Genomic DNA, 19,485 nt, shown 5'->3' on the forward strand with positions numbered 1-19,485 from the left:
GGTGAACACACAACAGAGTGCACAGATGTTGGATTATAATGCTGCACACCTGAAAATTAGTATGTTATTAACCAATGTTACCCCAATAAATTTAATTCAAAAATATCTTCAACAGCAACAGCACAAAAAAAACCCAAAAAACAAACAAACAAAAAAACTCCAAGACAGACAAAGCAATGGAAGATGGATGGGTGGAACTCCATCAAAACAGAAAGCTGCACAGCAAAAGAAAACATCAACAAAATAAAAAAGCAATCTACAGAATGGGAGAACATGTTTGCAAATCACACAAGGGTTTAATATTCAAAATATGTACAGAATTCATACAATGAAATACAAAAAACAAACAATCCCATTAAAAAAATGGGCAGAGAACCTAAATAGACATTTCTCCAAAGAGGACACACAGATGCCCAATAGACATATGAAAAGATGCTTAAGGTCACTAATCACCAGGGAAATGCAAACAAAAACCACAATGAGATACCCCCTCACTCCTGTCAGAATGGCTATCATCAATAAATCAACAAACAACAAGTGTCTCACTTGTATGTAGAATTTAAAAACAAACAAACAAAAGAAAAGCTAGCTCACAGATACAGAGAACAGATTGGTGGTTGCCAGAAGCAGGGGGTTGGGGTGGGAAAATGAGTGAAGGGGTCAAAGGGACAACTTCCAGTTATAAAATAGTAAGTCCTGGGGATGGAATGCACAGCATGGTGACTATAGTTAATACTGTATGTTTCAAAGTTACTAAGAGAGTAAATCTTAAGAGTTCTCGTAAGAAAAACAACTACAACTCTTTGGTGACACGTGTTAATTAGAAGCCCTGTGGGGATCAGCTCACAAAACATACATTCAGCACTTCACGTGCACTGAAACTAGTGTGTCAAATATACCCCAAACAAAAGCCACAAAATGGAGATGGAACCTGTCATCTGGCACTCACAAAACACAAGTTTGTGTTCAGTTTCATTCTCAAATAGCACGTTACATTTACGGAGGAGCTTCAAACAGCTGTACGTCTGAAGAATTCAGAGATGAAGAGGTTACATGCTGACCTTTACTTTGCCTTTACCAGACTGAATCACCTCCAAGTCAGCGTGACCAAAATGGGGGTGTGTCTGTGTGTGCACCATGCACATATTTAACAGGCCTTATTATATGTAATGTCCACATGATGCAATTCAGTTGCAGAGTCAGAATTCAATGAGTTTTGATAAATGAATAATGTAACCATCAGGTCGTGACACAGCGTATCTCCAGCACCCAGGAAGTCCCCTCGGGCTGGCAGCAGACCACCCCCTGCCCCACTCCTGGCTCCCAGCCTGCCAGTGCTTTGGCTGTTTCCAGGGTTCACGTAAGTGGACTCCCTCAGTGGGTGTTCTGTGTCTTGCTACTTTCCCTCAGCAGGACTGTCTTTGATATTCATTGATCTGAGTGTTCAGTATTTTGTTCCTCTTTGGGGCTTAGCACTAATCCATCGTGTGGACATACCAGATTGGTGGTAGTGTGTTGTTTCAAGTTTTATGTGGACATAAGCTTTCACTTCTCTTGGGCAAATACTCAGGAGTAGGGCCCCTTTATGGTAAGTGCATGTCCAACACTGTAAGAAATTACACAACGTTCTGTCTTCACCGCACCTGCACCACACGGACCCAAATGGAGACTTCACCACAGCTCACGTCCATACCCCTCACTGAGACGAAACCCACCTCTTGGGACCTCCCAGCTCACAAGTAAGTGTCCAGGGAAGCATCTGACCTTTTTCATAGATCTGCTGCTTGTCTTCCAGGGAAAGAGAGCTGACCTTTCGCTTCAGTTTTTCTGTTTCCATTTGTGTTTGTTTCTCGGAATACTGGTCATCTGGTGTCATTGATAAAGTCAGCTTATGCTGATTATTCTGAAACAAGCACAGCAACCAAAAAGCCACGTTACAGGAGACTTACTAAAGCAGCCTCCAGCAGTGTGCCCTTGGTCCCGAGTGCCACTGTCCCATTTTCATTAGTGACCACGACAGAAGTCACCTCACGGTGGTCTTATGGAAAGTAAGAGCCAGATAAAATTCTCCCAACCATACCTGCGATGCAGTAACTACATAATCCACATGTGTTGTTACTACGGCTGTTAGCATGGTGATTACGGTTACTATGTCGGAACCACACATGCAAACAGTCAGCATTGTCTTTATACCTTGGTTGTACAAGGAAACTTTGCACTTTTCAATATTATAAATTTGTGTGTTAGTCTGAATTGCAGACAACATACAAGAAAATAATTTTTATCTGGTCTTCATCATACTATGACTCTCTCAAAAGGTGAGTTCTCCATTATGCTACAAATGATGAGGATAAAGCAGATGCTGACCTAACATAATCATGTTAGGTGACATAACGTGTTTCCCTGATTCATTTCAACAACTACACACACACACACACACACACACACACACACACAATGCTCACGTGTAATCCTACAGAGAGGTGGGAGTGTTAGTACAACAAACACTTTATGCAAAGTAACTCTCAATAACTCAGCCGTCCTACCCCCATGGCCAGGTCTTGTAAGTTCTGCCATACTGACTATCGACTGGGGACCACGACCAAGAAAAGAGGCCAAGAGTCTATGGAAGCTAAGGAGCCAGGCGCCAGGCGGCGCTTCACCAAGAACCAGAACAGTCACACGTGTAGGCCACTTGCCTCCTATTCTGTACGTTCTATTAACAAACTAGACCAAAAACACATGCAGGTATTTGTTAATACATACACGCCTATTTTCATATAAAAACACCCACTGACCTCTGAGTCTGGAAAATTGCATTTTTAAGTTAATATGAGCATTTAAATTTTTAATAATTAAGAAATTACATCACCTATTAACAGAAATTGACTTAAATATAAATTATATTCCTAATGCTCTTCTCATTATTATAAAACTCAACTTAAAAATTACAGACTTAAATTCTCCCGTTTTCTTACCTTAAAATACTGTTTCACTTTTTCTTGCAAAAATTTGGGGTTTTCCTTGAGGCACTGCCTGAACTGAGCCACGTGACGTCCCAGCTGCAGGAGCTCCACAGGGTCCCCATCGTGGTTCCAACAGGAAGCTATGTACTGGAATAGAGGGTGTGAAATCCACAAAGCGCGTTACACCGCACACTCTTCCTTAGCTCAGTAAACACCAAAGCTATGACATTTGATTAAGATCTGCTTTTCTATATTTAAAAAATAAGTCATTCTTTGATTAGAAGAAAAACTAAACTCATTTTAAACCTTGTTTTCCTATTAAAATAAAAAAGCTCAGGTTTAAAAATTATTGTTAGAAAATACAATTACCAACAGATCAAGAGTTATCATAAATCCCCACTATTTAAAGTGTTCTATGTAAATCTATTTTACATAAAAAAATAGCTATCAAAAAACACTTAGGTAAGCTGGTAAAAAGACAAACAAAATATAAAACTAAATTAAAAATAAATTTATGTCAGATCCAAAACAACATTAACTTTCAAAGTTCAAATGAAAGATGCTATGAATAGTAACCAGTGTTTTCAAGAACCACTAATTATAAAAGTAACATAAAAAAGACAAGGTGGGTGGGAAATTACACACAGACGTCAGGGCGAGTCCAAAGCTGACAGACTGATGCTTCATTTGTATTTCAATTTTATGAAGTAAAGCTTCAATTCGATCACCTTCAAATCCTTTCCTAAAGAAATATTAAGAATGGAGACATTGAAAAGAAATAAACGTTTTTACTACAAAGCTACAATAATCAAAACAACATGGTATCGACAAAAAACAAACAAATAGACCAACAGAACAGAACTGAGTGCCCAGAAATAAACCCACACATATATAAGCAACAAATTTTTGACAAAGGAGCTAAAAAATACAATAGCGAAAAGAAAGCCTCTTCACTAAATGGTGCTGGGAGAATTGGAAAGCCACGTGCAAAAGAATGAGACTAGCGTGCTGTCACCATGTACCGAAATTAACTCAAAATGGATCAAACACCTAAATGTCAGACCTGAAACAATAAACTGCATAGATACATAGGGACTGAACTTATGGACCTTGGGTTCAGAGAGGATTTTATGAGTTTAACCTCAAAGGCACAAAAAATAAAAGCAAAAATGAATGAATGGGACTATATCAAACTAAAAAGCTTCCGCATGGCAAAAACACACACACAAAAACATCAATAAAAAAAAGAGGCAACCAACCGAATGGGAGAAGACATTTGCAAACAACACCTCTGATAAGGGGCTAATATCCAAAATATATAAAGAACTCGTACAATTCAACAACAAAAAACAAACAACCCAATTAAAAAATGTGCAGAGGACATGAAGAGACATTTTTCTAAAGAGGACATAACACACAGCCAATATGTAGACATATGAAAAGATGCTCAACATCACTAATCATCAGGGAAATACAAATCAAAACCACAATGAGATATCACCTCAATCCTGTCACAATGGCTATCATCAATAAATCAACAAACAACAAATGCTGGGAGGATGTGGAGAAAAGGGAACCCTTGTGCACTGTTGGTGGGATTGCAGATTGGAAAACAGTATAGAGGTTTCTTGAAAAATTAAAAATAGAACTACCTTATGACCCAGCAATTCCACTTCTGGGTATTTATCTGAAGAAAACGAAAACACTAATTCAAAAAGGTACACGCACCCCTATGTTCACTGCAGCATTATTTACAATAGCCAAGATATAGAAGCCACCTAAGTGTCCATCAATAGACGACTAGATAAAGACGCGGCACATTCATACAATGGAATGTTACTGAGCCATAAAAAGATGAAATACTGCCATTTTCAACAACATGGATGCATCCTGAGTATCATGTAAGACAGGCAGAAAAGGACAACCGTATGATTTCACTGATGTGGGATATAAAACAAAAGCGACGAACAAACTCATAGACACAAACCAGTGGGGGTTACCACAGGGGAAGTGGGAGTGGGGAGAGGATGAAGAAGGTAAAGGGGTCAAATATATGAAGGAGATTAGTCTTTGGGTGGTGAGCACACAATGCTATATACAGATGATGTATTACAGAAGTGTACACCTGAAACTTACACAATGTCATTAACCAATGTTACCCCAGCAAATTTAATTTAAAAAGAGGAACTACAAAATTCTCAGAATAGAAAAAAGGAGTAAATCTTTGTAACCTTCTGTTAGGCAATGGTTTCAAGTGACACCAAAAGCACAAGTATCTAAAGGAAAAAAACAGGTAAAGTGGACGAAATAAAAAATAAAACCTTTTGTGCTTCAAAGGACATAATCAGGAGAGCAAAAAAATAAGTTGTATAATGAAGAAAATATTCACAAATCATGTGTCAGATAAGGGCTTTGAATCCAGAATATTTAAATAACATTTACAACTGTATAAATAAATTAAAAACACACATAATCCAAATAAAAAAATGGATCAAGAAATGTATTATTTCTCCAAAGACAGAGGCCAATAAGCACATGAAAAAAGCCATAGGTCACAGTCCCCAAGAAAATGCAAATTAAAACCACTTCAAGCCTACCCGGATGGTTCGAATAAAAAACCCAGAAAATTAAAAGGTCTGTGAGGACGGGGACGCGCTGAAGATGAGACAATTGGGCCTTCACACGTGTTGGATGCAGTGTGGGCATCGTGCAGCCACTGCAGAACAATGTGATTTGGAAGTTCCTCAAAAAGTTAAAAACTGTTACCGCATGAGCCAGAATTCCACCTGGGTGATGGAGGCAACAGACAGGAGAACATGTCTACCACTAAATGTAGACGGCCGAACAACGGAGAAGGCAGGGGATCAGAGCAGAGGGCTATACGTACGCAATGACGTCCTCCAACGTCCTGTCGATTATGTCCCGGACTGTCTGAACGTCCTTGTCGGCCATGCCCTGCAGGCCCACGCTGAAGTAGGCGTCCCTGGTGTGGCCGTTGTACCTGGAACCCGAGAGGAGAGCATGCACAGAGCCCGTGCGGCTCCCACCACTCGCTTACCACACGCCGTTTAACGAGCAACTACGCCAAGCAACGGAGCTAAGAGCATTAACTCTCAAGTCCCACACAACCAAGCCAACGAAAGCAGTGTCGTCCTCAGACATCTGCTCTCAGACATAACTGGCCACATCACATTCGTGTCCTTTGAACATTTCCAAACATCATTACAACTTAAAAAGAGTTAAGGCAAAATAAATGTAGAAATAGAGAACGGCTGAGTGTTACAAAATCTTAAGATTTCAAAATATATTTAATGAGCTGACTTTTAGAAAAGGCCGCAGTATGCCATTCTGAGATCGTGCAAAAGTGTCATTTTCTCCTTTCTTCGTTTTCCCCCAAACCCCCCTGCAGCGGACGGAAGCAGCTCACTGCACCCATAAGCTAAGGCACAGCTGTGTGCTGGCACGACAGGGGCCGTCCCGTAACTGTGGGATGTGAAGCAGCTACCTCCCTGGGAGCCGGGAAACCCATCCCAGGTGTGACAACCAAAAACATGGCCAGACATTGTCACATGTCAAAACTGCTCCCAAAGGTGAGGTACTAATGTGAGCCCGTGACGAAGCTTACCCGACATCAGGAGAGAAGTCTGTGCCGAGCCCAGACTCGATTAAGGCTTTGTAGAAGGGGGAATTGGGTCCACCGATCAAGAGGGAAGACAAAAGGTTCAATGTGAAGGCTTCGAACGTATCAGTGATGCTTCATTTAAAAGGGGAGAAAAAAGAGCAAAGTGTTGTCCCTTATGTTTTCAAACTCATTAAAACCACTACCGTGCTGCCACTCATTTCCAAAGAAGCTGGTGTTCTACTAGACGGTCTTGAATTTCAACCTCTATTTGAACAGCTGTATAGGCAAAGGCGAGAAACTGTGCTTCTCATACTGGGGGTTGTTTTGGACCCAAAGCATGAGACAGTTGGGCTGCGCACTGGATGCTGCTGCAGGAGGGTGCCGAGCGTGTCTTCGCTTCTAACGGCACTGTGAGCACTACACGGCAGACAGGAGCCGGTGGAGACGGGCAGCCGGGAGCACACAGGCCAATGGGCGTCCTCGGCTCGCACACCCTTCCGGTGTCCAGTCTCTACAGTTCGAGTTGTGCATGCCTCCAAACTGCTGAGGCAGCGTGCACGGCCCTCTTCTCAGGCTCAGACACCTGTGACCCCACATGTTAACCACCGCTGCTCTGAGTCAGTCTTTCTCTAGGAGTGAGACTTACAATGCAGTGAGAAAGAAGTGACTTCTCTTCTGCACGGCTACCCAAAGCCATTTCCCCCAAAACCAGCCCAGACATTGCTGAGAACTCTCCTGACACCTACCACCTGCTGGAGCCCTGAATCCCAACCACCCACCATCCACACCTGACTGGAGAACCCACTCTGACCCTGCTCACCTGCATGTCTTCTCCTTTCACACTGTTACTTACTCTGGCAAGAGGAAGCTGACACTGACGGTTGTCTGTTTAGAGGAATCTGCGGCCAGTGAGTCCGGGGCACAGGTGATCTGAAATTCCCTCTGTAAGACCATGCGATACGTGAAATAGGCAGAGCATGAATGAGCGGGTTCACATTAGGTTATGTGGATGTGTAAATGGTCTGAGAAAGACTCCCCCAAAACTACTAGAATAAATGACGTCAGTAAAGTTGCAGGATACAGAATCAATATATATTAGTTGTGCTTCTACACAACAATAACGAATGATCGGGATAAATTAAGAAAAAAATCCCATTTACAGTTGTATCCAAAATATAAAATACCTAGGAATAAATTTACCCAAAGAGATGAAATACCTGTACTCTGAAAACTACAAAATACTAAAGAAAGAAACTGAAGTTACAAGTAAGTGGAAGGATATTCCTCGCCCATGGATTGGAAGGATTAATATCGTTAAAATGTCCATGCTACCCAAAGCAATCCCTATAGATTCAAAGCAATCCCTATTAAAATGCCAGTGGCATTTTCCACATATCTAAAACTAATAACCTTAAAATTTATATGGAACCACAAAAGACCCCAAATAGTCACAGCAATCTTGAGAAAGAGGAACAAAGTTGGGGGTTATCACACTACCTGATATCAAACTATACTGCAAGTAATCAAAACAGCATGGTACTGGCATAAAAAAAGACACACAGATCAATGGAATGGAATAGAGAGCCCAGAAATAAATCCATGCCTATATGGCCATTTAGTCTATGACAAAGAAGGCAAGAACATACAGTGAGGTCAAGACAGTCTCTTTAATAAGTGGTGTTGGGGACATGAAACAGATACATGCAAAAAAATGAAACTGGACCACTTTCTTACAAAATACATAAAAATTAACTCGAGATGGCATAAAGACCTGAAACTCTAAGACTTGAAACTATAAAACTCCCAGAAAACACAGGCAGCAAACTCTCTGACGTTGCTCTTAATTATGTCTTCCTGGATATGTCTCTTCTGGCAAGGGAAACAAAAGAATAAACAAATGGGACTGTATCAAACTAAAAAGTTTTTGCACAGCAAAGAAAACCGTCAACGAAATGAAAAGATAGCCTGCTGAATGGGAGAAGATATTCACCAGTGATACATCCCATAAGGGGTTAATATCCAAGCTACTAGGTTGGTGCAAAAGTATCAGATTGGTGCAAAAGTAATTACGATTTAAAAGGTTAAAAATAATTGCAAAAACCGCAATTACTTTTGCTCCAACCTAATATATAAGGAACTCATACAACTTAACGCTAAAAAACAATCTGATTCAAAATGGGCAGAGTACCTAAAGACACTTTTTCAAAGACCCACACATGGCCAACAAACACAAGACACTCAGTATCACTGCTGAGAGAAATACAAATAAAAACCACAATGAGATACCACCTCACCCCAGTCAAAATGGCTATCATCAATAAATCAACAAACAACAAGTGCTGGTGAGGATGTGGAGAAAAGGAAACACTTGTGAGCTATTGGTGGGATTGCTGATTGGTGCAGCCACTGTGGAAAACAGTATGGAGGTATCTCAAAAATCTGAAAATGGAACTACCTTATGACCCAGCAATTCCACTAATTCCATTCTTGGGTATTTACCCAAAAAAATCCAAAACACTAATTCAAAAAAATATACGCACCCCTATGTTTACTGCAGTGCTCTTCACAACAGCCAAAACATGGAAGCAAAACCGAATGCCCATCAAGAGACAGTTGGATAAAGAAGAGCCGGTACATATACACAGTGGAGGATCACTCAGCTACAAAGAGGAGGAAACGCTGCCATTTGTAATAACATGGATGGACCCATGGGGGGGTATTTTGGTAAGTGAAATAAATCGAAGACAAATACCATATGAAATAAAAACAAAACAAAAAAATGAATAAACAAAGCCCAACAGAAACAGTCTGTTAGGTACAGAGAACAAGCTGATGGCTGCCAAAGGGGAGAGGGTGGGGGATGGGAAAATAAAATAAAATGGTCCAAGAGATACTTTTCTTAACTTTCTTTACAAACAAATAACAAATAACCTTCTGTAGGCTTGAGAAAATCTTACATACATGCAGAACCCACAACCCCGTTTGAAAAGCAATCCTATCATTAATACCCAGAGTGTCTGCACCCTGCGTATTTGGCAGACAGGGTAACAGCACACTGAGCACGCTCTGCGCGGCCACTCACCGGCTTATCCCAAGGCTTCTGAGGTGGCACCGCAGTGCTCGGCTCGATTTTCTGGAATTTACTCAGTGCCTCTTCATGAATTTGTTTCAGATGCTGTTCTAACGGAAAACTGCCGTAAGTGAAGAACCTGAAATTTCGGGAATGTACTTATTAGTCTCTTTTAGTTTAAAAAAATTAGAAATCAACCCATATGGCTTTTTGTAGGAAGGCATGCATACAACAGCTGGAACAAGCCAGTTCCATAATTAAATGAACTTTATATAGGAGTATATATTTTTTCAATTTCCGAGTAGGTTACCAACACCAGAGGCCTCCCTCTTTCTTTTTAGAGGATAGGTGGTTTAAACAAGACACACATTGTACAGAACAACTGAATGTACATTTGGCAATAATTGCTCTTTATTTTAAATCTATTATAAAGGTGTTAAAAAAAACAAAAAAAAACAACAGGTAAGAGCTATGTTAAAATACTTTGTGACCTATTCAGCCAGAAGGAAAAAGGTTAAAATGACAGTGATCTTTTTCTTCAACACGACATTAAAATTTTGGGAACTAGTATCTTACAGATCCTTTAAAAACTTTTACTCAAAGGTTGAGAAAGTGAAAACCAGGAGTGTGAGCCCCTGGCTCCCGTGCAGACACTGGTCTGTGAACGCCTGTCCCATTTGGTCAGACGCCTTGGGACATGACCATCTGCACATCTGCGGCAGGAGCCTGGACTGGGGCGTGGGGGGGGGGGGGAGAATGGCAGAAACCAAAGAGGTTACTGAAGACTAAAAACTGTCAGAAGGACATGATGACAAATATATGGTGATGGAAGGAGAACTGACTCTGGGTGGTGAACACACAATGGGATTTATAGATGATGTAATACAGAATTGTACACCTGAAATCTATGTAATTTTACTAACCATTGTCACCCCAATAAATTTAAAAAATGAATTATAAAAAAAAAAAAAAAAGGACATGATAAGCCTGAAGGAGCTCCCTCCAGTCAGAGTTGGGACATGAGCATAAAAAATAAATAAAAAATTCCACTTGATCACAACCTCAGATATATACACATATAAAAGTAGGTGTATGGGTTCATAATAGTAAATATAAAACTAAGTAAGGCTAAAAAAAGACTCTGTCGTCAATGCAGGAGTGGCTGCCACCATGTCCCCCGGAAACTGGACAGCGAAGGGAAAGCAGCAGCCCCGCCTTTCCCACCAGAACCGCATCTCAGGGGAATCCACAGCCCGCGGACAGAGAGCGCCTTCAAACATTACAGAATTCTGTGGAAACTGCTAAGTCTACTAAAGGGCTGCTCAGGAGGCAGCATCAGTGATGACAAGATCGGGACAGGCCAACGAGGGGCTCCACAAGAGCTCAAAGGGTGCCGGCTCGGAGTCTGGGTCCGCGAGGGAGGCCATAGTCACCATAGGAACCTGCAGACCAGCTGCAGCAGCCCCACTGTGGAAGCAGCTCCGAGATGTCTGATGGGACCTGCAGGCGTGCCGTGCAGGCAGCACCTATGCAGGAGAACTGGGTCTTCGCAGCCAAGTCCAGCTCTCAGGAAACACAGGACATGCCCACCAAGGCCACAAAGGGGCAATCTGATACCCCAGAAGGTGAAAGTTCAGGGGCAGCCCACCTACTTTCTTCAATTTCAATGAAAACAAGGGGTTGGGGGGGATACTGTCCTACAGGAAAGGAACTTAAGAGACACACTGACAAAATGCGATTTTTGGGCCTCATTTGGGTCAAACATTTTGGGGACAACTAGAAAGTCTTAATTTAGGATAAGAGGTAAATGGTTTTAATCAACTATTTTTTTATTTCCTTAAGTGTGAAAATGGTATTATCTTATGTAAGAAAATACCCTTACATTGCATGGCTACAAGTAGAAGTGTCAGGGGTACCCCACCACACCTGTTGGCAAAGTAGAGACCTGCGTAGTCAGTGCACGGGCACACTCTTCTGGGGTCTACACTTTTCTGTATATTTGAAGTTTCATAATTAAAATTTACATTTTTTATACTTAACTCAATCTTGCAAATCTGACTTTACATTAGCATTTAATTTACTTATAAACACAAGTACTAACGTTTCATCATAGTGATCTCTGAAACAGGAATTTACCAAAAAGCACCCAGCGTCACGACCTGCAGCCCCACTGCGAAGGACCGAGGCCACAGAGCTTTACGGGCACCCAGGCCGCCGCCCCTGTGGGTGGGGCCTCCTCCAGGAGGTGCTGGCACCACCAGGCTGGGTGCATGAGTGGAGGCTGCAGACTGAGGCCGAGCATCGAGTAAATGAGACAGGCAGCTTATGAAGATCCTGTCTAAATTCCTTTGGTTGTCAAACGGCGGAAGCGTACAGTATAAAAAGTGCCAACAAGTCACCTCCTAATCAAACTGCCATCGGACTTTAAAAACGAAACTCCACCTGGCATTGCTGGGGTGATAATGTGTAGCATGGAAGTGTCTGAGCTGCTTCCACGTGAGGTCTGGGATGCACAAGGGGTCACCACCGGAGACCACGGCGTACGTGTGGTCAGGAAGCAGAAGATTCTGAAGGTGCTGAGAGAATACCCTCTCGTTGTCTGCCTTCAAATGAAAAGAGACACGTCACACATAATGTGACACACACCCTGCGCAGCACAGTAGGTTAACCTGCGGGAGCGCACCCTGGGACACCCTGCGACACCCTGCAAGTAAAACCGTCCCAAACGTACACCAGGACATCCATGCAGACATTGTGTGAACAGCATTCCATTCACTCAGGACCTGCGTGTGGGACGCAGGGCCTGGCTGCCAGAGAAGGCCACCCCCTTGCAGGGCGCACTGGGTGACACCACCCACAGGCGAGGGCCACGGGAAGGATGCTGCAGGCAGGTCCCAAGGGCGTCCAGAGGGAAGGCTGTCACCCCAACTTGTTTCAAGAAGATGCTTGGGGGGAATGCTGCCCAAACTGAGTACTAAAGTCTAAAGGAAAGAAGTAGCCTCCAGGGGCAGAAGGCAGCCGGCAAGGGAGCAGCCCCACATGGCAGGGGCTGGGGGAACACGGCCAGGACAGCAGCTCTCAGACCCCTCGTTCTCCGATACGTTGAGGTCCCTGAGGAACTTTTGATGATGTGGGTTTCCGGATCATACGGGGGTGTGTGTGTATAATTTTTTTGTATTAGAAATTAAAACTGAAACACTCTCAAAGTACTTACTTGTATTCATTAACCTAACCCATTATTAGAGGTTACTAAATAAATACCTTTGAAAGATACTTTTCGTAATGAAACAAAGTTATTGAGAAGAGTGGCGCTGTTTCATGTAGTTTGCAAATCTCTCTAACATCTGGCTTCACACAAGGCAGCTGGCTTCTTGACCAGCTTCTGTGTTGACAAGTCGAGACCTCACACACCACGTGACAGCCTAGGGGACTCTGTGGTGTGCTTGACGGGAACGAGGGTGGTTTCTGCTCACAGCACTGTCCCCCAGCTCATCTCATGTAGTAAATTCCATATGACAAGAATATTAAATGACATAACTGAATGATCTTCTAAACCTACTTATATTTCAATAGTTTACAGAGAAAGATAATTTTCACACAACATAAAAAGGAAAACACTCACAAACGCTCCTTTCATCTCATTGAAGACGACCCCTTTGAAGGTCAAGGCTGTCTGAGGGTCACTTGGATTCTCATGTTCCAGTCGCCATCCTTCCTGCCTAAAAAAGAACAAGTAATTACATGGCGATAGTGCCTCTAATACCACAGTCTGCACCAATTAACTACTCAGTACGTACCAAAAATCAAGTTCCCGCAAGCACGGAAAAAAGGTTGCATCCAAATACACAGACAGGAGGTTCTGGAAGTCCTTGGGGTTTTGTGTGGAAAATGGGTACAGAGTATAATCACTAGCTGGGTGCAAACAAAAGGAAGATTTTAAAACACCAGATTCCTGCAGGAACACTCCTGTCAAGTCTCGTCTCACCCTCACCATGAGTCCTAGTGTCACAGTAAATCCTAATGTCAGGGGCACAGAAGCTGCACTACTCCCGGCCTGGGGGTTCGGGCCTGGCACCAGCGACCTCTCAGGCCGACAAGGACAGCTGTGTTCCCGTAACTGCTCCTGAGCTGCTCCCAACAGCACTACACACTCACCATCAGCCTATTCACTCTCCTGTTTCCTAAAATTAAAATGCAAACACCACCTCCGTCAACACCAGCAGTGCTGCAAAGGCCCAATCTTACAGCACTATTCCCCAAAGACCTTCTCCAGAAAACCCTCAGATGTTCTTTTCCCGAAAGCCCAGTTTTTACAACCCAATCACAGTGTGGCATGCCCAAAGGCCCACCGTGCTAACGTCTGCCCCGCAGACCTGCAAAGGGCAAGTTTATTCTTGCCCACAGGGCGCCAACCGCATGCCCTACCTACCTTAGAGACAGACCCTACCGCAGTTCCGGCCCAGATGTGGGTCTTACCTGTGAAGGCGTTCATAAAGGTGGACAGCGACCGGTTCAGCATCTTGAAGAAGGGATCCCTGCACGGGTACTTCTGTGAGCCACATAGGACCGTGTGCTCGAGAACATGGGGAACCCCAGTGCTGTCCATGGGGGTGGTGCGGAACTGCACGCTACGGCCAGAGAGACACGACGGGTGCGTTAGACTCACACCACGGCTCCCAAAGAGCCGATCACCAGAATTGCTTCGCTTTACCCTCACCCCCTTTCACAGAAATGTCTGCTGACTGTAATGTGCAAAATCATGTATGACTTTCACCTTTAACTGTGCGTAGCCAAGGATGTAAATTCACCTAATCTTTTCCTCCTTTCCAGGGTGCTGTCTGCCCTGTCACTTTAAGCTGCGGGAATGCTCTCTGGAGAAACGGTTCTCAGGGTGCCCACACACCTGAACAGGTTATTCGTGTCCTCTCGGGCCAGGTGTAAGTGCCTCGCTCCCGTGCCGTCATGGCTGAGCTTCACGGCAGTCAGGAGCAGTTCAGGGACAGACGTTACCTGAAGCAACAAGAACAGGAGCAGCTGCTCAGATGCAAAGGCGTTCAGAACGACTATGTTAGGTCATCTGCCTTAAACTCGGACCACACCGGGACGTGGGGGCCCCTCGTCCAAACCTGGACCTCATGGACGAGGACAGTAAGAGCTAGGCTGATGACAGCACACACCGTTCCTTTCCAGAGAGTGTACTACTTGCTAGACGTTTTCTAAACATTTCCCGCCTGTTGCAGGTGGATTTAGAACCGTTCTGTTACACCTTCCCAAGGCATGAGAGCTCTCATTGGAATGTCAGAACGCTCCCGGGAGGTAAATGCTGGAATGGGCCTCAGCCTAGGGTGGCGGATCGGGGACCCCACGTGGCCTCATCTAGTTCACGGGGTTCTCACCAGTTACTTGTTCCCAGTGGGAGGGCCCAGGAGGGGACAATAAAAACGAAGGCACCCTCCCCGAGGACAGTCGTCTCTTTCTGTGTCAGCCCTGACGTAGACCTCCAGTCTTTGGCACTGAAGGAGCAGCCCTACGTCCACCTGCGCGGGGGCCCCTCTCCTTCAATCACAACACGTCACTGGGATAAGCACACCGCCACCACCCCGCTTTTCAGAGGCCATGAAAGTAACCCGCCTGCGCTGACTGGTGGGGCAGAGCTTAGAGCTGGGTGTCCCGACCTGGCGCTGTGGGCCCCATGTGGCCCACCACTGCTGTGCAATTTACAGCTATGAAGTGACCGGTCTCTCAGAGCTCACTGTGCTTTGTGAGAGGTCGCAGAAGACACAGTGCGATCTCTGCCTCCTAACAACTTTCACGGGAACTATTTCTCAAACAAGGACGACCGTGGTTTATCATTAAATCAGTTTCTATACAACTTGAATAATGTGACAAGACGGACATTAGCAGAACCTATCATAGTAACCATTTCACACAGGCGGCGAATCAAACCGGCGTTCTGTACGTCTTAAACTCAGACAGCGTGTCAGCTATTCCTCCCTACACTGGAAACAGAATGAAAACCACAGGGGAGCACCCCACCCCTGGGTAAGGCCCTCCTTACTGTGACTGTACTGGAGACGGCAACCCCTCTGCATGGCCTGCTGGAACCTGAGAGGCACCTGTCAGGACTCAGCACCAGGACCCTGCCTCGAGCCACCCCCCACGGCCCTGCCCATGCTGCTTCCCTCTGAACTCAATGGCCCCCTGTCCAGAAACCTGCCGACCACGCTACCCAGTGCCACCCTGTCCTCCTGTCTCCCTGCTGCTGGCTGCACTCCCACCATGACCCCCACCCGCACCACTATTCCTGTATTACAGACACTTGGTCCTCTGGCCCGTGGGCGGCTTGCCTGCCTGTCAGCGCGTCAAGCCCAGCAAGATGTTGCCAGTGAACCAATGTGAAGTACATACGTCTCAACTGTCATAGTAAAGATAAAACCAACGTGAAAGTTTAAGCAAAACAAGAGCCAAATGAAATCCATTTTAACATCAACTTAAGTACAGGACCGCAACCTATATTCCATAACCCTGAAACGCAAACGGCTCCAAACCAGTCTTTATGTAAATCTGCAGCAAACTCGTTTCACAGCAAAACCTGACCCAAGTGGATGTGCGATGTTCAGTCTGATGTGGGGGTGACCAGATGTCTAGAGGCAGAAACATCAGTTTGATTCGCTCTCTAAAATCTGAAGCGGTTCAGGGAAAGGACTGGGAACCTGTACGCAGGAAGTCCTTTCCCTGTGTACCTGGCAGACATACCTGGTTTACTGTGAATCCGTGGATCTTCTCCCCCACTTCGTACTGCAGCGCCCTCTCACAGGCTGTGGTACTGCTCCACCTCCTGGCTCTGAGGGCAGCATGGCTACGTTTACAGAAAGTAATCAGTTAGATGGTTTGCAGGAAAATGGCCTCACATTCCACAATGTAAAAAAAAAAAAAACCACCGTGTGATCAAGATAATGCCAAGAAAAATTAAACCTTGTATCTTCCAAACACATTTCCAGAAAACTGATTTCTGGTACACTTCTTTCAACTTTAACCATCTTTTATCTCAACTCAGCCAAAGCTTCATAACATCAACTAATATTAGATGCAAAAAACCTTTTATTTGTAAATAACTACAACAAAATTACGACACCAATTTCCCTTAACTGCATGAAAAACAACTCCCACGTCCACGCGGCTTCTTCCATCACAGCATCTCAATTTTACCTACAATGAAGTCCTATCACACACCCAGCAACCTGGTGACAATTAAGCACTACCAGGAACTCTCATGCTGTGACAGTGACCCTGACCCTTGCATGGCATTTGGCAGGACTTAGATAGCACTTCACTCACCCAGATGTGCAGGTAACCCTGCTTTTCAAATGTTTGCTTTCCGCCACTTCATTTTCAGACCTATGTTAGTACCTGTTTCACTCTAACCAAAAGATACACCACAGGGATTTTCACTTTTACAAAAAAGGGTTAAATGCTCAGCATTTGTTCTGCAGGAGCCACTACAGGGGCAAGGGTGCCCCAGCAGGGAGAGGGGCCAGCCCAGCTCCTTCCCAGGAACCACACTCAGCACCAAGCCCCCAAGTTGAGCTGTCTGCAAGCAGCTGTCTGCAAGCAGCTGTGCTGCGTCTCAGCTTGTTTCGTGCGCTCCTGCTTTTATTCTACATTAATGCATTTCAGATTTTATGCATTATTTGTTATGATTTGGTAGGTTATTTTGAGGATTGGGAACACTCAAAAACTTTTCCATATGAACTAATGGTGATTGTTTCTTCACTTTAGGCCATTTCAGCTTAGGAAGGTTTACAGAATGGCTGTATTTTCGGATATGGGGGAAGCTGCAGAGCAGCTTGCACAAGTGTGGGCATCGTTCCTAAAGCCTCAAACTCCACTAACCCCGATGTCCACCAGCAGAGAAGGGATGAATCATGCACTATTCAATCAATAAAGTTAGCCATAAGAATGGACTACAACTACATGTAACAAAGATGTGGGTCACAAATGCTGAACCAAAAACAAACACAACAAGGACAGGCACAGTGTTATTCTAAACAGGGACTGTTCAAACAGGTAACACTGTATTGTAGGACTGTGTATAGATAGTAAAACTATAAAGAAAAGCAAGGAGATAATTTCTGTAAACCAGGAGAGAGATTAAATCTAAGAGGGATGGAGAACTATGACCGGTTAGGGGTGATCTTAAACTGAGTAACAGTGACACAACTTATTTTTAAATAAAATGTTTCTCAACTGTATTGTATGTTTTATAGGATTTCTACATTAATATTTCTCACAAAAATATTTCTTTTAAAGAAGCTGTGTACAGGAAAACCACTAACTCAGGCCATACTAATTATGAAGATTATTATATCAACCAACATTTTCCTTATTGATTTAGTAAATTTGAGAATGGTGGGATATTTTAAGAAGTTATTTGTCAAGAACCCAATTACAAAAATCAGATGCTTACACAACAAGCCCATGAAAAGCCTGAGGCAACATGCCCCCCCCCATATACTTTCTGGTAAGCAACTACACAAATGAACAATGCTCGCCACTAGGGCACCCCAACAACGCAAGCTCCTGCACTTCCTCACCTGGGCTAAGGGGCTATAAACTAAACAAGGTTTTGTGAATTAGCAAGAAACTAAACAACCTAGCTTTTCAAAATAAGTAAGTCAAATGTTACATGTTTCAAACTCAGGGCATGGCACTCATTCAGGGTTGAAAACTAAAAGTAATCTTTTTCCACAAATAGTTTAAAAAGTTCAAATCCTATAAGCTGTAATTTTACTAAAAACATAGCAGCTTAAATTGAAATTGAATTTCCATACATCGTGTGGAAGCCTGGGGTCTAAGAACCCACCGCCCACAACAAAAAAGGGGGGCCAACGTACTGAGACCCATAAACTACCAGTTACTTTTCTCACACGTATTAACACCTACAGCAATAACCATCTTCACTTCCACAGCCCTGACTGCACACAGGGCCCCCCAGCCCGAGCTCGGCTGAGCTCGGGTCAGCTCCCGCACTGGCCTGGTCCCGCTTGACTGCACAGCCTTATCTGGTTGCACCACCCCAACCTGGGTACTGGGCAGGAACTCCCTGGATGTGAATGGTGACTGGGCTGCGGGAGGCGATGGAAGCGGGACGGCGCTCCACGGCCCTGAAAGGCTCCTCAGGCTGGGCTCCCGGCTCTTGAAGCCCAGGAGGCCCAGACGAGACGAGGGGTCTCGGGGTGCAGGAACCCCCGGCGAAGGGTCTAGGGGCGCAGGAGCACCCAGAGCAGAGAGCTGTGGTGCGGCACCTCCCGCCAGGACGAAACCCTGAGCCTTCCGTCGCCTCCCCGCCGCCCCCCTTCTCCTCCTTTCTTCCACCCGCCTGTCCTTGTCTCACCGACCGCTCAGCCTCCCGAACACGCCAGTCAGCCGCCCACTGCAACGCCACATGGTGTGTGACCTGCACAGGGACCGCGGAACAACTGCGTTTATCCCGACGCACAGCGCGGGGGCGAGACACTCCTGCCGCTATCCCATTGGTCAGTGCACGGCGACGTCCTCTCCGATAGGCTGGCGAGGGAAAGGGCGGGCTCCCGCTGCGGCGGGGCGGGACTCCAGGGCCGAGGGGCAGCGGCGCACGGGGTAGGCGGGGCATCGAGGGACGGGCTGATTGCGGAGTCCGAGGCGTCCGCTGGGAGGGGCGGGGACGGAGAGCGGAGCCCGGGGGACACACGGCGGGCGGGATGGACACCGCGAAAGGCGGGCCTGCGCTGGCGAGGAGCGGGCTTGTGCGGATGAGAGACCGGACTACGCAGAAGAGAGGAGAGGGC

The 19,485-nt window shown here is 44.9% G+C and overlaps 1 protein-coding gene across 1 annotated transcript in view; it reads right to left on the reverse strand.

Annotated features, from left to right (window-relative positions):
* PITRM1 (pitrilysin metallopeptidase 1) overlaps nt 1-19,195 on the reverse strand; it is a 31,724-nt gene extending 12,529 nt beyond the window's left edge. The window contains exons 1-14 of the mRNA XM_019710583.2: nt 19,053-19,195; nt 16,415-16,517; nt 14,562-14,668; nt 14,135-14,286; nt 13,456-13,570; nt 13,281-13,377; nt 12,101-12,261; nt 9,671-9,797; nt 7,442-7,530; nt 6,592-6,720; nt 5,854-5,967; nt 3,612-3,708; nt 2,979-3,113; nt 1,765-1,903 (exon numbers count right to left, since the gene is read on the reverse strand). Coding sequence (XP_019566142.2) covers nt 1,765-1,903; nt 2,979-3,113; nt 3,612-3,708; nt 5,854-5,967; nt 6,592-6,720; nt 7,442-7,530; nt 9,671-9,797; nt 12,101-12,261; nt 13,281-13,377; nt 13,456-13,570; nt 14,135-14,286; nt 14,562-14,668; nt 16,415-16,517; nt 19,053-19,105 — 1,618 coding nt within the window. The 5' untranslated portion in view covers nt 19,106-19,195. The remainder of the gene's footprint in view (nt 1-1,764; nt 1,904-2,978; nt 3,114-3,611; nt 3,709-5,853; nt 5,968-6,591; nt 6,721-7,441; nt 7,531-9,670; nt 9,798-12,100; nt 12,262-13,280; nt 13,378-13,455; nt 13,571-14,134; nt 14,287-14,561; nt 14,669-16,414; nt 16,518-19,052) is intronic.
* Between the last annotated feature and the right edge of the window lie 290 nt (nt 19,196-19,485).

The sequence above is a fragment of the Rhinolophus sinicus genome, linkage group LG02 (genome assembly GCF_036562045.2).
Source record: "Rhinolophus sinicus isolate RSC01 linkage group LG02, ASM3656204v1, whole genome shotgun sequence".
Taxonomy (NCBI): domain Eukaryota; kingdom Metazoa; phylum Chordata; class Mammalia; order Chiroptera; family Rhinolophidae; genus Rhinolophus; species Rhinolophus sinicus.